This window comes from Artemia franciscana, chromosome 6 (genome assembly GCF_032884065.1).
Source record: "Artemia franciscana chromosome 6, ASM3288406v1, whole genome shotgun sequence".
In the NCBI taxonomy this organism is placed as follows: domain Eukaryota; kingdom Metazoa; phylum Arthropoda; class Branchiopoda; order Anostraca; family Artemiidae; genus Artemia; species Artemia franciscana.
The window spans coordinates 11,983,732-12,003,890 of record NC_088868.1 but is presented as its reverse complement, the minus strand read 5'-3'; the positions used below and the strand labels follow the sequence as shown (position 1 = coordinate 12,003,890).

The 20,159-nt window shown below is 33.6% G+C and overlaps 1 protein-coding gene across 2 annotated transcripts in view; it reads right to left on the bottom strand.

Annotated features, from left to right (window-relative positions):
* Nucleotides 1–20,159, bottom strand: part of LOC136028056 (xanthine dehydrogenase/oxidase-like) — a 103,875-nt gene that overhangs the window by 67,149 nt on the left and 16,567 nt on the right. The window contains exons 3-6 of one of the 2 annotated variants that reach the window (XM_065705649.1): nucleotides 14,618–14,779; nucleotides 9,544–9,672; nucleotides 2,441–2,668; nucleotides 1,543–1,704 (exon numbers count right to left, since the gene is read on the bottom strand). In XM_065705649.1, coding sequence (XP_065561721.1) covers nucleotides 1,543–1,704; nucleotides 2,441–2,668; nucleotides 9,544–9,672; nucleotides 14,618–14,779 — 681 coding nt within the window. The remainder of the gene's footprint in view (nucleotides 1–1,542; nucleotides 1,705–2,440; nucleotides 2,669–9,543; nucleotides 9,673–14,617; nucleotides 14,780–20,159) is intronic. The other variant, XM_065705651.1, reaches the window with a different exon arrangement.

Below are 20,159 nucleotides of genomic sequence, written 5' to 3'. Positions count from 1 at the left end.
GTTAGGGATGGAGCTAGTAACAGCTTCAGCAAGCGAGTCGGCTGAGCGCTTATCGCGTACCATCACAACCCAGCTTTTGCTATGTGGCTTAGATTTTAGACTTATGATTCCGTCGTGACCATCCAACGTTTCGAGCTTCTTCATGCGAAGGATAGGGTCGCTGAGCTCCGGGGGCGGGTTTCTTACAACGACAGCGTAGGGTGGTTTTTTCGTATTTTGAGTAGGGGCTACAAGCTTAGACTGTCCCTCTGTAACCTTGGACGCAATATCACGCAGATGTTCAAGGCAAGAATTCACCTTGGCACTGAGGGTACTGAAGGCATCGACAGGGATCATTGGCACTTCGCTGGGACATTTGATAACAAAGTCCGGAAGCTTTATGTTCTGGGAATCGCACTTTACAAGCGAAGAAATAATGTCCGAAGCACAGTTCAATGCAGCATTGGCTCCTACGAGCTTCGATGGGACTTCATTCGGAAAAAGATTTAAAAAAAGCAATTTACGGGTCTCACCAAGAGAAGAAGACTCGAAGAAATCGGCCAAGTACTCTTTTATCGTATCGGGCGAAACTCCTTTTGCAAGATTTTTCTGTACAAAGCACAGGATAGGATTGTAGAAAAGTTCATTTTCGCACCAATTGCCAATTCCCATTTTCTCTAGATTGAAGGTTCACTTGCGAGAGAAGTAAGGGAAGCGTTGGAGGCTGCCTACCTTGTCCCTGCAATTTAAGGGACAAGCCCGGCGGGTACCACGGCTCTTGCAAACAGCTCTCCCCCACCCTTCTGCTTACTTTTCTCCTCTCACCTTAATCGTAACGCAATCGTCTATAATATCGGAAATTATAATTATTTTTGCAACTGCTTAATCCTGACCTATATCATATATAGGTCATGAAAATATCGATAAGAGAAATCACTGTTCCCAAGGGAATTTTCACTCAAGTCTGAAAATAATCCTCTTATTTATAATTCTTTGGACACTGAATTAATTATTATGAAAAAATTGGCTATATGTCAGGTAGAGACGATAATCCTGTACCAAATATTAGTGATAGGTTCAATCCAAATATAGGTCCTCACACCTTGAACTCTGAATCAATACTGATTGTAAATTATATATATTATACAATTATAATAATTGTGTGCTAACGTTAAACTTGGGTTCAGTTCACAGCATCTTTTTCTGAAGTCTGTTCGAAATAGCCCTAAAAAGATTATACTTGGTTGTTTTTGTTAATTTTTTCGTTTTGTAAATGACTCTATTCAATAATAATAAAAAATGCTAATCAAACAAGGATTTGCAGAAAAATTAATAAACAACAAATAAAACGTAAGTGAAGTTAACTAGGAAAAACTTTATAAACTTCGCATACGTCTGACAAAAAATGACGAAAGGATCAAAAAAATTTCAGGGGGGATGCTAAAAACTTCATTTTTCGTGAATTGTTTCAACGTAAAGGAAAGGGGGGTGATAGGGTGAAACTTCCATGTCCCTCGTGGTGTGGTTCTTCAGAGAGAAGCTACAATACTAAAGTAAAATTACCCATGATCCATTAGTAAGTAGTTTGCCGCTATTGGGATCTCTCTTGACAATTTCAGTTAAATACATCCCAAGTCCCATGACAAGGGCTCCTTCAATTTGGCACAAGTCAATTTTAGGGCTAATGGACCTTCCCGCGTCCTCGCAAATATCAACTCGGGTAACCTGGAATAAAGAAATCTAGTAATTCGTAAGCAATCACATAGGATCCATTGCTTTTACCTAATTGGTTGATTATCCGTAACTTTAAGTCGAAGTACCGGAGAACATGTTTAAATGGGGGTCGATTACGGTACTCATGCGACCCTTCATCCTATAGCATAGTCTCCCCTCTATAGAATGTTATAAAATGAAATCCCTAAAACTAATATACTTAATGATATGTTTGGAAACGCGAGAAAATAGTCTCTTGGCCAGCAGAAATTATAGCAAAAACATAAGCTATTTTTAGCAAGGTAGAAGAAAAAACTAAACTTTTTTTGAATGAACTTCGAGATAGATTCTCTTTTTGAAGTCATTTTTGCTCTTTATGTTCTACTTTTTCAATCTTTAGCAAATTTATTCAACGAAAAAAATATATTTTTCCATGTTTCGTCATGTTAAGATTCATATTTTATGCTAACAAAATGTCACTTGAGAAACTTCATACCGAGACCACACCTATCGCTAATTAAAACAATCAGTAGCCATAGCATTTATTGTATATGATGAATGCCAATGGATAAATTCTACCCCAAGTCACAAAGGGACGAGAAACTGTACAGCTACGTCCTTTCATGTAGTTGACCTAAACATTAACCGATGTACGCTAATTTTAACCAATTTACCTGTCAACGTACCTATAACGTTACCTTCAATGTGCCTGTCGACGTACCTGTACCTATAACTTTAACCAATTTACCTGTCTTTCACCGGTGAGAACATCAACCTCAACTTCTGATACAATTCCAGCAATCACGTAAAAGTGATGTTTTACATCAACATTTCCATTAAAGTACTTCCTTGCGCAGAGGTCAACATTGTCGTTGTAAGCTTGACTGACCAGTTGAATCCAGTTTGCTCCTTTACCTAGCTTCTGCTTGATAGGATTCAGGCGACTCATTAGCTCTTTACAAGCCTCAGCAATGGCCTATAAAATAATAAGGAAAAAATTCATTTAAAGCATATATTTTTCCAATTTACTGAAAGAATAAGGTAGATACATATAATAAATGGCACTCAATGAATACTATCAATAATTCAGGAAAGAACTAACGCCTTATCTTTACTACTGAATTATTTTACAAGCTTTTACGACTGCTATTAACAACTCACCACACCATAAAAGCATTTGGATTTTAAGAGACAGTCATCCCTAAAATATCCAGAGACATGCTCTTTGCCACTTCTCGTAATGCTTTGACTTCTTTTCTTAATCGTTTCTTATAATCCCTTCCCATCTATTCTAGGACCTCGTGCTTTTAATTTTATCCCGATTTTTAGCAGCTTATTCTCTGTAAAATGTAATCCATCCATCTTATCCTTTGGCTCATTATGCGTCGCCTCATTAATAAGTAATATTAACTGATGTCTGCCGAACTAGAACAAGGCTGATATTGGCTAGAATTTAAAATAATGGATGTTCCAACCATTGTGTCCTATCTAAGGCATGTTTATGACCCTTTTGGAATTAGTGCATGAAATCTGGTAATGAAATCTGGTAATCCATCCCCCCCCCCACTGGCTATGGTCTTGTGATTAGGTAATGCCTTTTTAAGAAACTTATTAATAATAAAAATGTGTTTAAAAGACACAAGTAAACAGAAACACACAAGTAAAAGAATAAGACAAAATAGCTGATAGTAAGAAAAGAACTGAAAAAAAAATTATGACTGAGTGAACAAGAAAATACTAATAATGAAAATTAACTAAAGACAGATAAATCAGAAAGATAAAAGCGTTTTAGAGAATACGGATAGAGCAGAAAAAACAATCTTACAGCAGTTGTGTGACAAGAAATGAAGTTTATTCACTACTTCTAGTAAGTATGTGAAGAGGTAAGTATTTAGAGCTCTCTAAGAGGCTATATCTAAGAGGCAACTAGGCAGGCCTTAACATAGCAATTAACAAAAGAAAAAAATATTGTATGTTCACCCATTTGATCATCCTTTATAGGATAAAACAGTAGAGGATATGATAAACTGTATCTCGAATTCTATAAATAAACAGCTTTCTCATATGCGCAAATAGACATCGTTTTGTGAGCGGGTAATGAAATTAGATTCTATCTGTAGTTAATAAAAGACTGTTGCTAATTTTTTGTACAGGCGCTTTACTAATTCAAACGATTTTAGTAATCTAACTTGGAAAGAAGCACTTTTTCATTAGTTTGCTAGCGCAAAAAATTTAAGCTAAGGAAACGTTTGCTTCGATTCAGCAAATATAAAGTAAGCAAATAAGTCAAATAAATATATAATATAAATATAAATATAATATATAATATACATATATATATATATATATACACATATATATATATATATATATATATATATATATATATATATATATATATATATATATATATATATACATATATATATATATATATATATATATATATATATATATATATATATATATATATATATATATATATATATATACATGGCAGTTGAACAAGGATTTTATTATTAGTATTACACGGCGTATACGTTGTATTCTACGTAAAATATATTATGCTCGTTTCTTTGGGTTTTAGTCAGATTATCTGTACTCTTTCTTTGGGTCGTCAAGTCAAACATATTACAAATCAAATTCAGACATCTCACTAAAAGAAATCTCTTCAACCCAAGGAGACGAAGAAGCTAACTCCCCTCCCCCTTCTCTCCGTCTCCAAAAGCTTCTTTATGCTGTTTGGCATTTACCCTGGTCCAGGTTTTCAACCTGATATTGTTAATTATTGGTGAGATGGCACTTATGCAAATTTCATGTTCTTTCATCTTTTTGTTTATGTATTTATTGACCTATTGACCTTGGCATGTTTTTTGGACTATGATTGTTGGATTTTGATTTGGATGTTGGTTTGTTTTGGATTTATTTTCAATAACTTTTTATGCAACAAAACACAAATATTAGCCTCGGAACTCGGAACGATTTTTTGAAAGTTAGTAAGTGTAAAAGTCGTTGTTTTCTTTGCCAAGATCATTTTGTCCCACGGACTTCTGTTAAAAGTACATTGTATAATAAAAATTTTGCATGCAAGTTACGTGGTAATGTTAATTGTAGAACAACCAATGTAATTTACCTATTAGAATGTAATAAATGCTGCCTACAATATGTGGTGGAAACAACTAATAATATATATAAAAGATTTTCTGGACACAAGACAACAGTTAATAATGAAAAAACTAATAACTATTTAGTTCAACATTGTAGTAATGGTAAATGTTCCATATCAGATATAACTGTCACAATTTTAGAAAATTTAGAATTAGAAAATTTAAATAAAGAAGAGAAGAATAATAGACTACGTAAACAGGAGGATTTCTGGATCCATACTCTTGGTACAGCTTATCCTTTTGGGCTAAATGATCGTGTAGCAAAATATGGTGACATGTCTCATGTTGTTGTTAAATGTATTGATGGTTTTATGGACCATCCTTCTTTTACTTGTCCTACTAAACGTAAAAAACAATCGAGAGGACATAGGAAAAATAATAGAAAAAATGAATTAGATGTACATATGCTTTCTATAGATCTATGCCAGCTACTTGAATCTAGGGGTATGATTTCTGTAATAAAGTGTCTAAATAATTTATCCAAGAGGAATTTAATCAAACTTTTCTGGATTGTTAAGAATAATACAGCTCTTGATTATAATTTTAAAGTAATATGTGATACAATTTGTATTCTAACTAAAACGAAATTTATTTCAAAAAAGAAAAAGTTCGATAAGATTAGTAATAAGGATAACAGATTATATTTACCTATTAATTTTACTTGTAAGCAGATTGAAGATATTAATTTACCAGAAATTTTAAATCAGCGGCATGTGAAACATGCCCTTCCTAGTAATTTAAATTATAATGATAGTCCAGTTTTAACTTATAAATTTTCAAAAACTATTGGGCAAATTATTTTTAATTATAATTTAATACTAAAAAAACTAGATAGCGATATAAATTGGGAACCGGTTTGTAATTGTAAGCAACTTGGCCCATTTGTAAATCCTACTTACAAACATGTTATAACAGGGGACTTGTCAATAATAAAGCAAGATGATCTCCAAATTATAATGAATAAAGGGGCTAATTTCCGTCTTTCTCATCATCTGAAACCATCGAGTGTTCTTGATGGCTTGGAAAATGATTTTGATTTATTTATTGATAAGTGGTGTAAGAAAGAGAATAAAAATAAAGAGAGTTTTCAAAGTTGGAAGAATTTAATTATTAGTAGAGTAAGAAATAAAATATATTCTAACTTAAAAAATAGTAACACTAAATCATTATTTTATAATGCGAAGATTAAACAAGCAATTGCTAATCTAAAGAATGAATTTGTAATTGTGCCAGTGGATAAAGCTAATAATAATTTTGCCATAATTTGTCAGAAGCTGTATTGTGATATCTTAAAAAGGGAGTTATGCACAACTAATGTTTATGAAAAGGTAAATATAGAGGATGAGAATTTAATTGAAAAGACTGAAGAAATACTTTTTAAAAATTTTAATATTAAAATAAATGACAATGATAAAAAGTTCCCTTTCCTATATTGGACTGTAAAATTTCATAAGAATCCCCCTAAACCACGGTTTATTGCTGGAGCAGCTAAATGTCCAACCCGCATTGTTGCTACTGACCTCTCTTTAATTTTAAAGGAAATTGTAAATAAACTTAAAACCTATTGTTCTGGTATTAAAAAATTTTCGAATTTTAATCCATATTGGAGTGTTAATAATTCACTGCAGGTGATAGATTCTTTAACAATGGTTTCAGCTAAAAGAATTGAGTCTTTCGATTTTGCGACAATGTATACTAATTTATCACTTAATTTAGTGTTTGATAATTTAAAAACTGTTATAAAGAAATCTTTCCTCTTATCTAGTAAAAGGTTCTTAAAAATAGACAGTTATAATAATAAAGCCATATGGACAAACTGCTTTAATACTACAGTTAACTTGAGATGTTACAGCTTGGATATGATTTTTGAGTTATTGGAATTTGTTTTATACAATACTTATATAAGATTTGGGGGTGATTTGTACAAGCAAATTATGGGAATTCCCATGGGGGGGAATGCCAGCCCATTTATAGCTGACTTGTTTTTAAGTCAACTAGAATATAAATATATGATGGATAAGAATAATCCAATTAATTTCAAACATGCTTTGTCAAATAATAAAAGATATTTAGATGATATTTTGGTCTTAAATTGTAAGGATTTCATTGATATTTCTAAAAATATATATCCATCAGAGCTTATTCTTGAGCCTAGTCATGGCGCTGGTCATGAAGATCATTTCTTAGATTTAAATATTAATATTTGTGATAATAATAAATTAAGTTTTAAAATGTATAATAAAACGGATGATTTTGATTTTGAAGTGATTAGTTTCCCATTCCCTGAAAGTAATATACACTCAAATATCACATATTCAGCGTTTTTCTCACAGTTACTTCGTTATGCAAGGATTTGTAGTAATTATATTGATTTTAAAAATAGATGTAAAATCTTAAGCCAAAAATTGATATCAAGAGGTTTTTCTGCAAATAAATTAACTTGGCAATTTAAAAAATTTAGTTTTCATTATAACGAACTTTTAAATAAATATCAAAAGAATTATCTAGAAATACTTAAAGAAATTTTTAACTAATTTCGGAGGTTCGAGAAATGTTGTCACAGCGCCATTTATTTTGAATTGTGTTTCTAATTGAGCGGATTTTTTTTAAAAATTAGCCACATGGTAAAGATGAATTCTATAATTGTTTAGTTCATTCAGGTTTTTTGCAATGTGTTAATATTTGTGATTTGGTAAAATTTATAATATTTAGTTTACCTATTGTTGCTAAAGGGAGGGATATATTAACAAGATAAGCTTGTTTTGGTTTTACTTGGTTGTTTTACATTTGCTGTTTTTTTTTTTTTCATAGGCATGTATTTTGGGGGTGATACCTGACGCGGGGATGCCATGGATATTCTGTGGTAGCCACAACACTGTGCTGGGTAGAGAATTTAGAGTGGCGAAACCCTATATAGGCCAGTGTATTCTCCTGATGAGCCCTTATGTTGGGTGTTGCCTCTGAATTATTTGTCTATATTATTTTTTCTATTGTTCGGTAAATGACGACTTATACTTATTGACGACATGACTGCCTGTCCATGGATTATTCTTTATGGTTGATTGTGTGTGGCTATGCTGTTTGACCTATGTGATTGTATGGATGAGTAGGGTTAAGGCCTCATTCAAGTGCTGGTCTATATTAATCACTAATTTAGGAAAACAGTCTTCCTTTTCTCCTTCTGTCTCTTTTTTTTTTTTTTTTTTTTTTTTTTTTTTTTTTTTTTTTTTTTTTTTTTTTTTTTTTTTTTTGTGTTTGTACTGTAGCATTGGTGATTTCTCTTTTCATATATATATATATATATATATATATATATATATATATATATATATATATATATATATATATATATATATATATATATATATATATATATATATATATATATATATATATATATATATATATATATATATATATGTGTATATATATATATATATTATATATATATATATATATATATATATATATATATATATATATATATATATATATATATATATATATATATATATATATATATATATATATACATATATATATACATATATATATATATATATATATATATATATATATATATATATATATATATATATATATATATATATATATAATATATATATATATATATATATATATATATACATATATATATATAGGCATACAAATAAACATCGTTTTGTGAGCGGATAATGAAATTACATTTTACATGCAGTCAAAAAAAGACTGTCGCTCGTTTTTCGTATAAGGCAATTTAATTAATTTGAAGGATTTTAGTAATCTAACTTGGAAAGAAGCATTTTTTTTTTATTAATTTGCAAGCGCAGAAAATTTAAGCTGAGGAAAGGTTTGCTTCGATTCAGCAAATTTATACGAGTCAATTTGATAACTGAATTGATGGCGATGTATCAGATGAATTACAAATGAAATCCTTTTAATAAACTTTTAATTACCAGTTGTTACTCTTTAAAAATAGGAAAACTTTCATTTCATCATAAAATCGATCTGACAAATTCCGGACAATTCTGATAATTCAAAATAGTCTATTCCTAGACGCTTCTCGTAAAATTTCAATAATATCTGACGTTAACAAGACTAATTTCAGAAAAGATAGATAGCGTTAAAAATGGATGAAAAAGAATAGGGATGTACCAGCAAAGTTACATGTGAAGGCCAAAATTCATCTACATAATCATTCAAATCATGTAATCAGTAAAAGATATTTCCTGTTTTATGTGTTATCTCCCCAAGTAGCTGATAGGCATTTAATTACCGAGACTTGTGGCGTATGTTCAATTATTCCTGCCATAGTTTTTTTTTTTTTTGAAATTATGTGTACAGAAGAATAAATATATTGAACTACTGATTTAGATATAGATGGTTTTATCGTCAGGGGAGATTAAGTAAGGTTATTCACAAGGTTAAAGCAGGATATAATTTCTATTCATGTAGAAACTCGAAGTGGGGATTTGAAACCATTTTTCTGGGTGAAACCAATTTTCGCTCCAAATTCGTTCCTAAAATTTTCCGTCAAATAGAAAACTTTTAATTCTATTTAAATAAAAAAGAATTGGCCTATGCTTAAAATATGGGTGAAATCCTGGGAGCGACCTTGATAAAACCCAAGTTTTAAGTATAGAAGTCATGGAAGAAGGAGACGTAAATATTGATATTCACTCACCCAACAATTAGCATCACTAGTAGTACTTCCTCCAGTAGGTGCACTATTTGGGTTGGTTAAGCTATTCGTTGGCTTAACTGAAATCATATCAACAGAAATTCCTAGCTCTTTTGCAGCCACTTGCGCCACCTAAAATTAGATAAGCAAATAAAAACAATGTTGAAACTTTGAATTCCAAATGAGACCAATTCTAAACAGTACAACGAAACCCTACGCCGCGTTAAAATATAACAGCTTAATAAACTTAATGAATTTTATGTGGTTGGAATCAGCATGAAACCCAAACCTTTTGATGTATAAATTGTTGTCAAAATTCCGTTTTATTGCTACCGGGCCGAGTCACTCCATACTTACAATGCACTAACACGAACTGTTTGAAATGCTTTTATTGAACTTCACCTGTCCAGTTGATCAGAGATAAACAAAGAACAAGAGCTAAGAGCTCATATGGCACTTGTGACGAGGCGAGAAGAGCTAAGAGCCAAGAGATCATATGGTATGAGCTCTAACAAAATTCTATGAATCAATAGATTGATTTAAAAAGGAGAATAAGAGGCTTAATGCCGGTCAGGACTTAAAATAAGAACTCTGAGTCGCGATGTCCTTCTAAATATGAAAATTCATTAAGATCCAATCACCCACTCGTAAGTTATAAATACCTAATTTTTTCTAATTTTTCCTCTCCCTTTAGCCCCCCAGATGGTCGAATCTGGGAAAACGACTTTATCAAGTCAAATTGTGCAGCTCCCTAACACGCCTATCAATTTTCATCGTCCAAGCACGTCCAGAAGCACCAAACTCGCCAAATCACTGAACCCCTCCCCCCAACTCGCCCAAAGAGAGCGAAACCAGTACGATTCTGTCAATCACGTATCAAGGACATTTGTTTATTCTATCCACCAAACTTCATCCCGATTCCTACACTCCAAGTGTTTTTCCAAGATTCCCCCCTCCAACTCCCCCCAAAAGTCAAACAATCTGGTCGGGATTTGAAATAACAGCTCTGAGACATGAATTCTTTCTAAAAATCAAATTTCATTAAGATCCGATCATCTATTCGTAAGATAAAATTACCCCAATTTCCACATTTTCCAAGAATTCCGGTCCCCCCCCCCAATTATGCTTGATCCGGTTGAGATTTAAAATAAGATATCTGAGTTGCGAGGTCCTTCTAAATATGAAGTTTCATGAAGATCCTATCACTCCTTCGTAAGTTAAAAATGCGTAATTTTTTCTTATTTTTCAGGATTAACCCCCCCCCCCGCCAATAGATCGGATCCGTTCCAGCTATGTAAATCACGTATGTAAGACTTCTTCTTATTTAACCCACCAAGTTTCATCCCGATCCCTCCAATCTAAGCGTTTTCCATGATTTTAGGTTCCCCCACCCCAAACTCCCCCCGACGTCACCAGATCCAGTCAGGATTTGAAATAAAAGCTTTGAGACACGATATCCTTCTAAATATCAAATTTCATTGAGATCCGATAACCCGTTCGTAAGTTAAAAATACCTCATTTTTTCTAATTTTTCAGAATTAACCCCTCCTCCAGCTACCCCAAAGAGAGCGGATCCGTTCCGGTTATGTCAATCATGTATCTAGGACTCGTGGTTATTTTTTCCACCAGGTTTCATCCCAATCCCTCCACTCTAAGTGTTTTTCAAGTTTTAGGTTTCCCCCTCCCAACTCCCCCCCCCCCCCAATGTCACCAGATCTGGTTGGGTTTAAAATAAGAGCTCTGAGCCACGATATCCTTCTAAATATCAAATTTCATTGAAATCCGTTCACCTGTTCGTAAGTTAAAAATGCCTCCTTTTTTCTAATTTTTCAGAAACCCCCCCCCCCCCCAACTATCCCAAAGAGAGCGGATCCGTTCCGTTTATGTCAATCATGTGTCGAGCACTTGTGTTTATTTTTCCAACCAAGTTTCATCCCGATCCCTCCACTCTAAGTGTTTTTCAAGTTTTAGGTTTCCCCCTCCAAACTCTCCCCAATGTCACAAGATCCTGTCGGGATTTAAAATAAGAGCTCCAAAACACGATATCCTTCTAAACATCAAATTTCATTGAGATCCGATCACCCGTTCGCAAGTTAAAAATACCTAATTTTTTCTAATTTTTCAGAATTACCCCCCCCCCCAACTACCACAAAGAGAGCGGATCCGTTCCGATTATGTCAATCATGTATCTGGGGCTTGTGCTTATTTTTTCCACCAAGTTTCACCCCGATCCCTCCACTCTAAGTCTTTTCAAGTTTTAGGTTTCCCCCTCCCAACTCCCCCCCCCCAATGTCACCAGATCTGGTTGGGTTTAAAATAAGACCTCTGAGCCATGATATCCTTCTAAATATCAAATTTCATTGAGATCCGATCACCTGTTCGTAAGTTAAAAATACCTCATTTTTTCTAATTTTTCCAAAATAAACCCCCCCCCCAACTATCCCAAAGAGAGCGGATACGTTCCGTTTATGTCAATCATGTATCTAGCGCTTGTGTTTAATTTTCCCACCAAGTTTCATCCCGATCCCTCCACTCTGAGTGTTTTCCAAGTTTTAGGTTTCCCCCTCCCAACTCTCCCCCCCCCCAATGTCACCAGATCCGGTCGGGATTTAAAATATGAGCTCTAAGACACGATATCCTTCTTAACATCAAATTTCATTGAGATCCGATCACCCGTTCGTAAGTTAAAAATACCTAATTTTTTCTAATTTTTCAGAATGCCCCCCCCCCAACTACCCCAAAGAGAGCGGATCCGTTCCGATTATGTCAATCATGTATCTGGGACTTGTGAATATTTTTCCCATCAAGTTTTATCCCGATCCCTCCACTCTAAGTGTTTTCCAAGATTTTCGGTTTCCCCCCTCCAACTCCCCCCAATGTCATCAGATCCCGTCGGGATTTAAAATAAGAACACTGAGACACAATATCATTCCAAACATCAAATTTCATTAAGATCCCATGACCCATTCATAAGTTAAAAATACTTCATTTTTTCTATTTTTTCCGAATTAACCGGCCCCCCACTCCCCCCCCCCAGATGGTCAAATTGGGAAAACGACTATTTCTAATTTAAGCTGGTCCTGTCCCTGATACGCCTGCCAAATTTCATCGTCCTAGCTTACCTGGAAGTGCCTAAAGTAGCGAAACCGGGACCAACAGACAGACCGACAGAATTGGCGATTGCTATATGTCACTTGGTTAATACCAAGTGCCATAAAAAAAATCCTGACCTGTTAACAGGTATGGTATTTATCCGAGACAAGTAGTGGTATAGCTACTAAAAATGATAAATCTGGTCTCGGCATGAAGTTTACCAAACAAAATTTCGTGTAAAGTATTAGGTCTGTAGGATGAAATATGAAGGATGGGGATTTCCCATAAGAAATTTCTGCGAGAGGACAGTCACCGAGGGGAAATTTTTTAGAGGAAATTTTTACACGGGGGACGGGATGGAAGGGCATCCAGGATTTTTAAATCCTGGTATGACTTAAAAAATGGTCAGAAAGCAAATAAAAAACACATTTTTTAACTGAAAGTAAGGAACACCATTAAAACTTAAAGGTGAACAGAAAATATTCGGTATATGAGATTACGGAATAATTATTCCGTAATTATTACCCTTCCTCAACCCTCGCTCTTTACGATAAAGTTTGACTTTTTGACAAAATTTTTCAAAAAAGACTGTCCAAACATGAGGGTTGTTGAATTTGAATGGGATAATATTTATAGTATTCTTAAAGAACTTTAAGATTTTAACGTAAAGAGCGAGGAATGGGACGTAAAAAAGGGGCAGCCCCATCCAATATGCACTGTTTTTTGTTCATTTTAAGTTTTAACATTGTTCCTTTCTTTCAGTAAAAAAGTTTTTTGTTTTTGATTTGACAAAAAAGAAAGGAAGCGATTGAGGGGCTTTTATATTACATTATATGTGATAAATAAATAAAAAATAGAATAAGTAACAAGTCACGTTAAACTCCAAAAGCTACTGTATATTTGTCATGCTGTGGATGTTTTTGGCTTGTTAAAACATTTTTTCCTAATACATACTTTACCCTTTGATTGATCTTTCCTTAAAGTAGTTTGTGACTGAATTTCACAAAGAGGATGTTTAGGATTCTGCTTAATTAAATAAATAGATAGCGCTGCAGTTTCCGCCAAAGGATGGTTATGTCAAGGAAATGAAAAGGTGGAAGGAATTGCATGTAACTAATCAAATTCAAACATAAGCAGTGAAATATATATATATATATATATATATATATATATATATATATATATATATATATATATATGTATATATATATATATATACCAGGGGTAATATTCCATAATGTTGGTCTTAAAATGTCTATTAGTACACGTCAATTAAACTGATTACAATTTCATAAATAAAAAATAAGGCAATTTTTTACTGAAGCCTTTCATGGTTCCAGGCCATTTAATGTTAGTAGTACCTGATACGCGACTAGTTGATCTTTTACCAAGGTTATTCTTTGAAGCCGTGTCTGCTGACTTTCCTTTTAACGAATCGACAAAGAGGTTTTATGGAATAGTTTTTCTGGGGTGGGGGCATCTCCACCCAAAATGAAGAAGCAGGGTATTAAAAAGCTGCTCTTCAAGTACTCATCACGTATTGTCTCCTCTTGTAAGCACTGAGAAAACCGTGTTTCTGCGAGTTTAGTGTATTGGCTTGGCAAACAGCAGGGCGGAGGAATGAAGGGTAGGGATGTACAAAAAAAGGAGACCATATAAATCCTCTCATACATACAGTAAAAGAATTACAGTCTTTACTTTTAATTTTCAAATAAATAAATAAATCGATCAGTTTTTCCTATCAGCCCTTTGAAATATATAAAGTTGTAAATATTCCTAAGATTCCTATGACATATTGCTATTGTGTTCAAAAAGACATATTTGCCAGATTTAACTCATTTATATCCAAAATAGATATTTGTGATATTTCTGAAAATCAATATTCCTATTCTAATAGATTACGTTGGATAGAACATTAGGAAAGCAATTAAATATGGATAGCTCAATGATGAGTATGCACAAGAGATTCTTCCTTAAAACTCACCTTTGTGTTGATCCCCTGTCCAACTTCGATACCACCATGTGCAATCGCTACCGTTCCATCATTACGATAAATAGATACAATGACATTGTATTTGCACCAAGATGAATCCATGACATATCCCATCAAATCAAACGATATTCCACACTTTTTCCATCGATTTTCCTAAAAGAATATAATGATCCTCAAATTTATTAGTGTTATATGATTCAAGTTTGTTGGCTATTTAGCCAGGAACATTTGTTCAGTTTAAACTTCTCTAAAAATCCCAACTTAGGATCCTATTATGTTTATAGCTCAAAGAATGTTATAAAAAAATAACTTTGGCTCAAATGACTGAACCTTTACATTTATTAACACCAAGAACATAATTTGCGCCACCTTCCATGGGCACCAAGCTAATTATATCTCTAACCCAACTATAATCAGACTTGGCCATTAAAGGTATCTCATCTCCATAATATGGAATCTTTGACCACCACTGTCTAAAAAAACCCTATGGATACAATGGATCGACAAACTCTCAAATATTGATCTCGGTCGTCACTGCTGTAACATTGAGCCGCCCACCACCACAATTGCCACCACTTAGTTGGACTCAAATATTTTGCTGAAAATGGGATAGCTAGGGACTCCGATATACCGGAGAGCAAGCACAAGATCACAAAAGATGGGAGTCATTCATATGGACTTTTCTAGATGTCAGAAGAGGCACCAAATTTAAAAATTTGAACCTTAGTTCCTTTCTCGGAAAAAGAAAATATTCAGCATCCTGGATTATGAGGAATTATTTACAGAAGAAACAATCTGATTTCTTTTTCTTTTTTTAAGAACGGAGATTGGATAATCATTTCAATTCATTCATCAATATAAGTGAGCAAAATGATGACTTCAAAGTACCAAAGATACCAAAATGAAAACATTTATTTCACCTAAAACCATCTTAGGTCTTAGATTTATTTCCTTAGATTTTGTTTTGGTTGTTTCAAAATTATAAACTTTGTATGGCAGCACCATATTTCGTCGGTGTCACCACGTTGAAAATAAATCACCAAAACAAAGTAGCTAAGTTTGACTATACTTTTCGCCCATAAGATTTCAAATATTAACAATCTATTGATTGCCAAAGATAAATACAGCTTCGAAAGAAAGCCACATACTCTTAAACTATTTGTTAACATGTGTTTTTAGCTTAATTTATGATGGTTTTTCACCCACGTTTCTTTTTTTTCTAATTTAACACCAGTTAAAACCAATAACTGCATGCGAAAGCTTTTTTTCCATAAAAGATTGAATTGCTGATTTTTCGTAATCTTTTAAGATGTACATGCTTGTGTATGGTTCCGTTCAACCAATTCAAACAATCAGATTATATTTTCACTGTCCTTGGTACTTTAAGGGAAGAATCACAAATGCATTAATTACTTGATAATATGCCAATCGTCTCAATAATTGCTATTAATTAACTGTGAGTGTAAGTATCATGGGTGGTTTGGCTGAGAAAGCTAGTGAGACAACACTGTTTCTAAAGAAGAGAAACCATGAATAGTTTTATATTAATCCCCCAAAAATGGTGAAATAACCCCCATCGTATATGTGCCCTGAATTTTTTGTTAGGTCACGGAAACGCCATTATTAATAAAATTGCATGCTTATTACTTTTGCTAGGACATTGGACTCAATTCCTGGTTCCGAAATTTTTATAAAAATGGGTAATAATCATAAGAATTTTACTATGTTAAATGGATGCATTTACTTTTTTATTGGCAAAAAGAAGCTAGACAAAAAGAAAATTCTATTCTTGGAAATGCAAGGATCAAAAATTTGTTTATATGCATTTTTGTTACGATTTACGAGCCGGACCGAAATTGGGGGGGGGGGGGTTTAAAGCCCTCATAAAATCGTTTAAAATCGTGCGCTTACCATGTTTTCAAGGACATTGGAACAACCACTTATTAGGAATAGTGAGCCAAATCGAAAAAAAAAAATCAAGGTGGTAAGCTTAGCTAAGGACATCAGTTAGTTTTTTCAAATCATTCAAGTAAAATTAACCAGAATTCAGTAACAGCTTGTACATTTATTTAGATTGTGTTCAATATTTTCCATTTTTATTTTTTTTAACAGATGTACTTTCGAGTAAGTTGCGCAAGGATAATAAATAAGCCTTAAAAGTGCAATTAAGTAATAGCGGCTAAAGTATGTACAAGTTAATGCTAATTTACATTAATTGTTATTTTTCTTGTTTTCTTGGGTCCTTCTATGCTCAAACCTCTACTAATCTTCACTTATCGCCCTATGTCAGACACCTTAAAAAGAAGGGCTCGCCCTTTCTAAAAAAATAAAACGATTATATAATTTATTTTCCATGGAAGGACTACGTATCCTCTTTATGGTCCTAATTATAAAGATTGAAAATCCCTACATGATGCCACATCTAAAAAAGGGCAAAATTTTCTATGCAAAAAATCTGAGGTGGAGAGGGTTGGATAGAGAAAGTTGACAAAAGGGCAAACTATCCACCTTTCCCCACTAGGTCGTTTTACATTGAATTATGACTTAGCTCACTTAGAGCACAGCCATTACCCAATATATTTCACGTTTGTACCACAACAAAGAAGTTACCTGTCTCCCAATTTTTTTTTAGATTGTGTACTTCATGAGCAAATTTATGCAAAGAAAACGATGCAATTTCTCTTGAAAGATCATTTCTCATGAAATCATATCTTGAAACAGGACTGATATGGTCTAAAAAGGAAATCGTACAGCATATCTTTCAGTTCAAAAGTTAATTTTGTAGTTGCCTGCCCCCCCCCTGAAATTTTTTAAATTATGTACTTCATGAACAAATTTATGCAAAAAACAAAAACAATGTAATTTCTCTTGAAAAATCATTTCTCATGAAATCATATCATGAAACAGGAATGATATGGTCTAAAAAGGAATTGTACAGTATATCTTTCAGTTCAAAAGTTAATATTGTAGTTGCCTGCCTACTCTGCCTCAAGAATAGGTAACAACCGCCCTTTTTGGTTCCAGGCAAAACTTATGCATAGCTTTCCAAAATGTATCATCAGGTCCATCAATCCGGCAAGAGGTCCAAAATTTCGGTAAAAACCATGGTGGTTAGACTCTTAGACCCTTCTTTCGATAGACGAAACGGTGGTATAAGAAAAATAGGACAGAGTCAAAGTGGTACTCCAGCAGTACAATTAGAAAAAAGGTATTTTTATTTTATTTGGTGCTAATATTAATCTGGATTAATCTTATTAGTCTACAAACCAAAATCAGAATAGTGGAAACTACAGTGATGACAATGGTCAAATATGGCTCTGAAGCATGGGCACTCCAAAAAGCGGGTGAAAATTTACTAGATGTTTTCCAGAGAAATTGCCTACGGATTGTTCTGGGTGCCCGGCTGACTGACCGTATTTTAAACAGTAGGTTATGCGAAAATTTTGTGGGTCAATCCCACTTTCTAGGGCTACGATGAAAGAAAGATTAGGATGGCTAGGCCACATTCTGCGGATGAAGGGTGACAGATTGCCGAAGATTGTCCTTTTTGGCCAACCGTCTGGGGCTAAACGGATTGTAGGTCATCCTCGTCTGGGGTGGGAGGATGTCATAAATAAAGATTTAAGGGAGGCCTTGAATAGAATAGGTTGGAGGAGGAACGTGCATAGCTGTGTTGTGATGGCCTCAGGCGGCTTGGTGTTGCGGTGAGTTAGTAGTAGTAGTGGTAGAAGTAGTAATATTAATCAAAGTCCATGTTCTAAAAATATTACACCTATTGACAGAAAAATTAGAGCAAAGCGTTGTTTGTATGAAATACTCTTCATTAACTTTGCTAGTCTTTTTGGGAAGAAATTGCGCAGAACCAAAATCCATAGAATAGATAGGCCTTATCACTGCATAAAAGAGCCATAACTTATAGTTGGTACTAAACATTGTAAGTAGAAAAATTTCCGGTACATATACAAAAATGTATCTCGAACAGGAAACAACCCTTTTTTAGAGGGAGGCTTGGGGGTCAAAAACGAAAAAAAGATAACACAGAAACTTAAGAAGGAAATCTTAAGATTTTAGGAGAAAGGCACAGAGCTAAAGACCACCCTACCTCATTTGCGGTGCTGTACATACCATTATTAAAATCATCGCTAGTAAAAACTAAGGTCTCTTGAAATGAACTTCTTAGGTTTAAGAGGGGAGCTAACGGACGAATCGACTTTGTTTTTTAAAAGTGACGGCGCATGTCACTCATAAGCTACTTAAAATGATTATTAAAACGTTTCATAATTCGGCATAATATAAAGCTGGACTAATAATCTAATTCCTCACTGCATTCCTCACTGCATAGATCATTTTTTGGGGTAGGAGGGGCGAAAGAGAAGATACCTCAGGGGGAAGGGATATTTCAGAAAAAGGGTAAATCTACGATTTATATTAAAAACACAGAAAACTATGACAAAAACCTCGAAAATCTGTAGGCATTGGGACAGAGACCTTCCGCTGAAAGTATCCTCCCTGTGGGCGCCCTGTATAGGTCGTAGATATATGTCTATGGCACTTACCACAGCAGAAGAGTATAAACAGTTATCAGTAGAAGGTTGTTTTAAGCCCTTCAAAGTACTTTATTACCCTCACTTATTCAAAGAGTTTATTTAGTTTCAATACTGACTTCTTTTTTAATTTCAAATTGTACTAATTTCGCTATTTAACAGATAGATAGATAGATAGATAGATAGACAGAACTATCCAACAATGAATTTAAAATAATTAAAACAATGAAAATAATTAAAAACATATCATCATAAATGGCCACAAGGATCTACGGCCAGGAATTACGGCCAGAAAAAAAGTATGCTAAAAACAAAATGACTAACAGCCGCCCATCACTTATATACCCACCGAAACCAAGTCATAGCAGAGTGTGATGCGAAATAAACTACACAGAGAAACACAACATAATCCAGAGACATCCACCGCACGGGGCATTAAATAAATATAAACAAGTCCAGAAATCAAAAATACTTTTTACGATTGCTTTACTTTGAAATGGAGAATCTTGTTACATTGAATCTTGCGGTATTGAGAGAAAAAAAAAGCAAAACTTGAACTTCTGTTTGACCAGAATTGGAAACAACGGCTAAGGAAAATCAGCTGTATTTTAATTTTCATGCTGTTTTGTAATTTTATTTAAATACGGTCTAGTTTAAGCAGCATTTGAAGTACTTGTGTATATTACGTTTCCTTAGAGATGCTGTATTTTGAAACAAAAGGTCTTGTGTGAAAAAAAAAACTAAGAAAAACAGCTAAAAGCAACCAACAATTTTTGTCAAAAACCTGTACTGAGAAAAGAAAACGATGGATTAAAACCATTTAGAGGTTGAAACTGAATATTCAATAAGGAATGCAAGCAATTTTGTGGCTAAGTCTGTGAAATTTAATTTGGCACTATCATTATGCGATAGCAGAAAAACTAGAAAGTAAATGGATCCGTTAGTCCGAAAATTTTTCTAAGTTAAGCATCATTTTACTTCTTCACTTA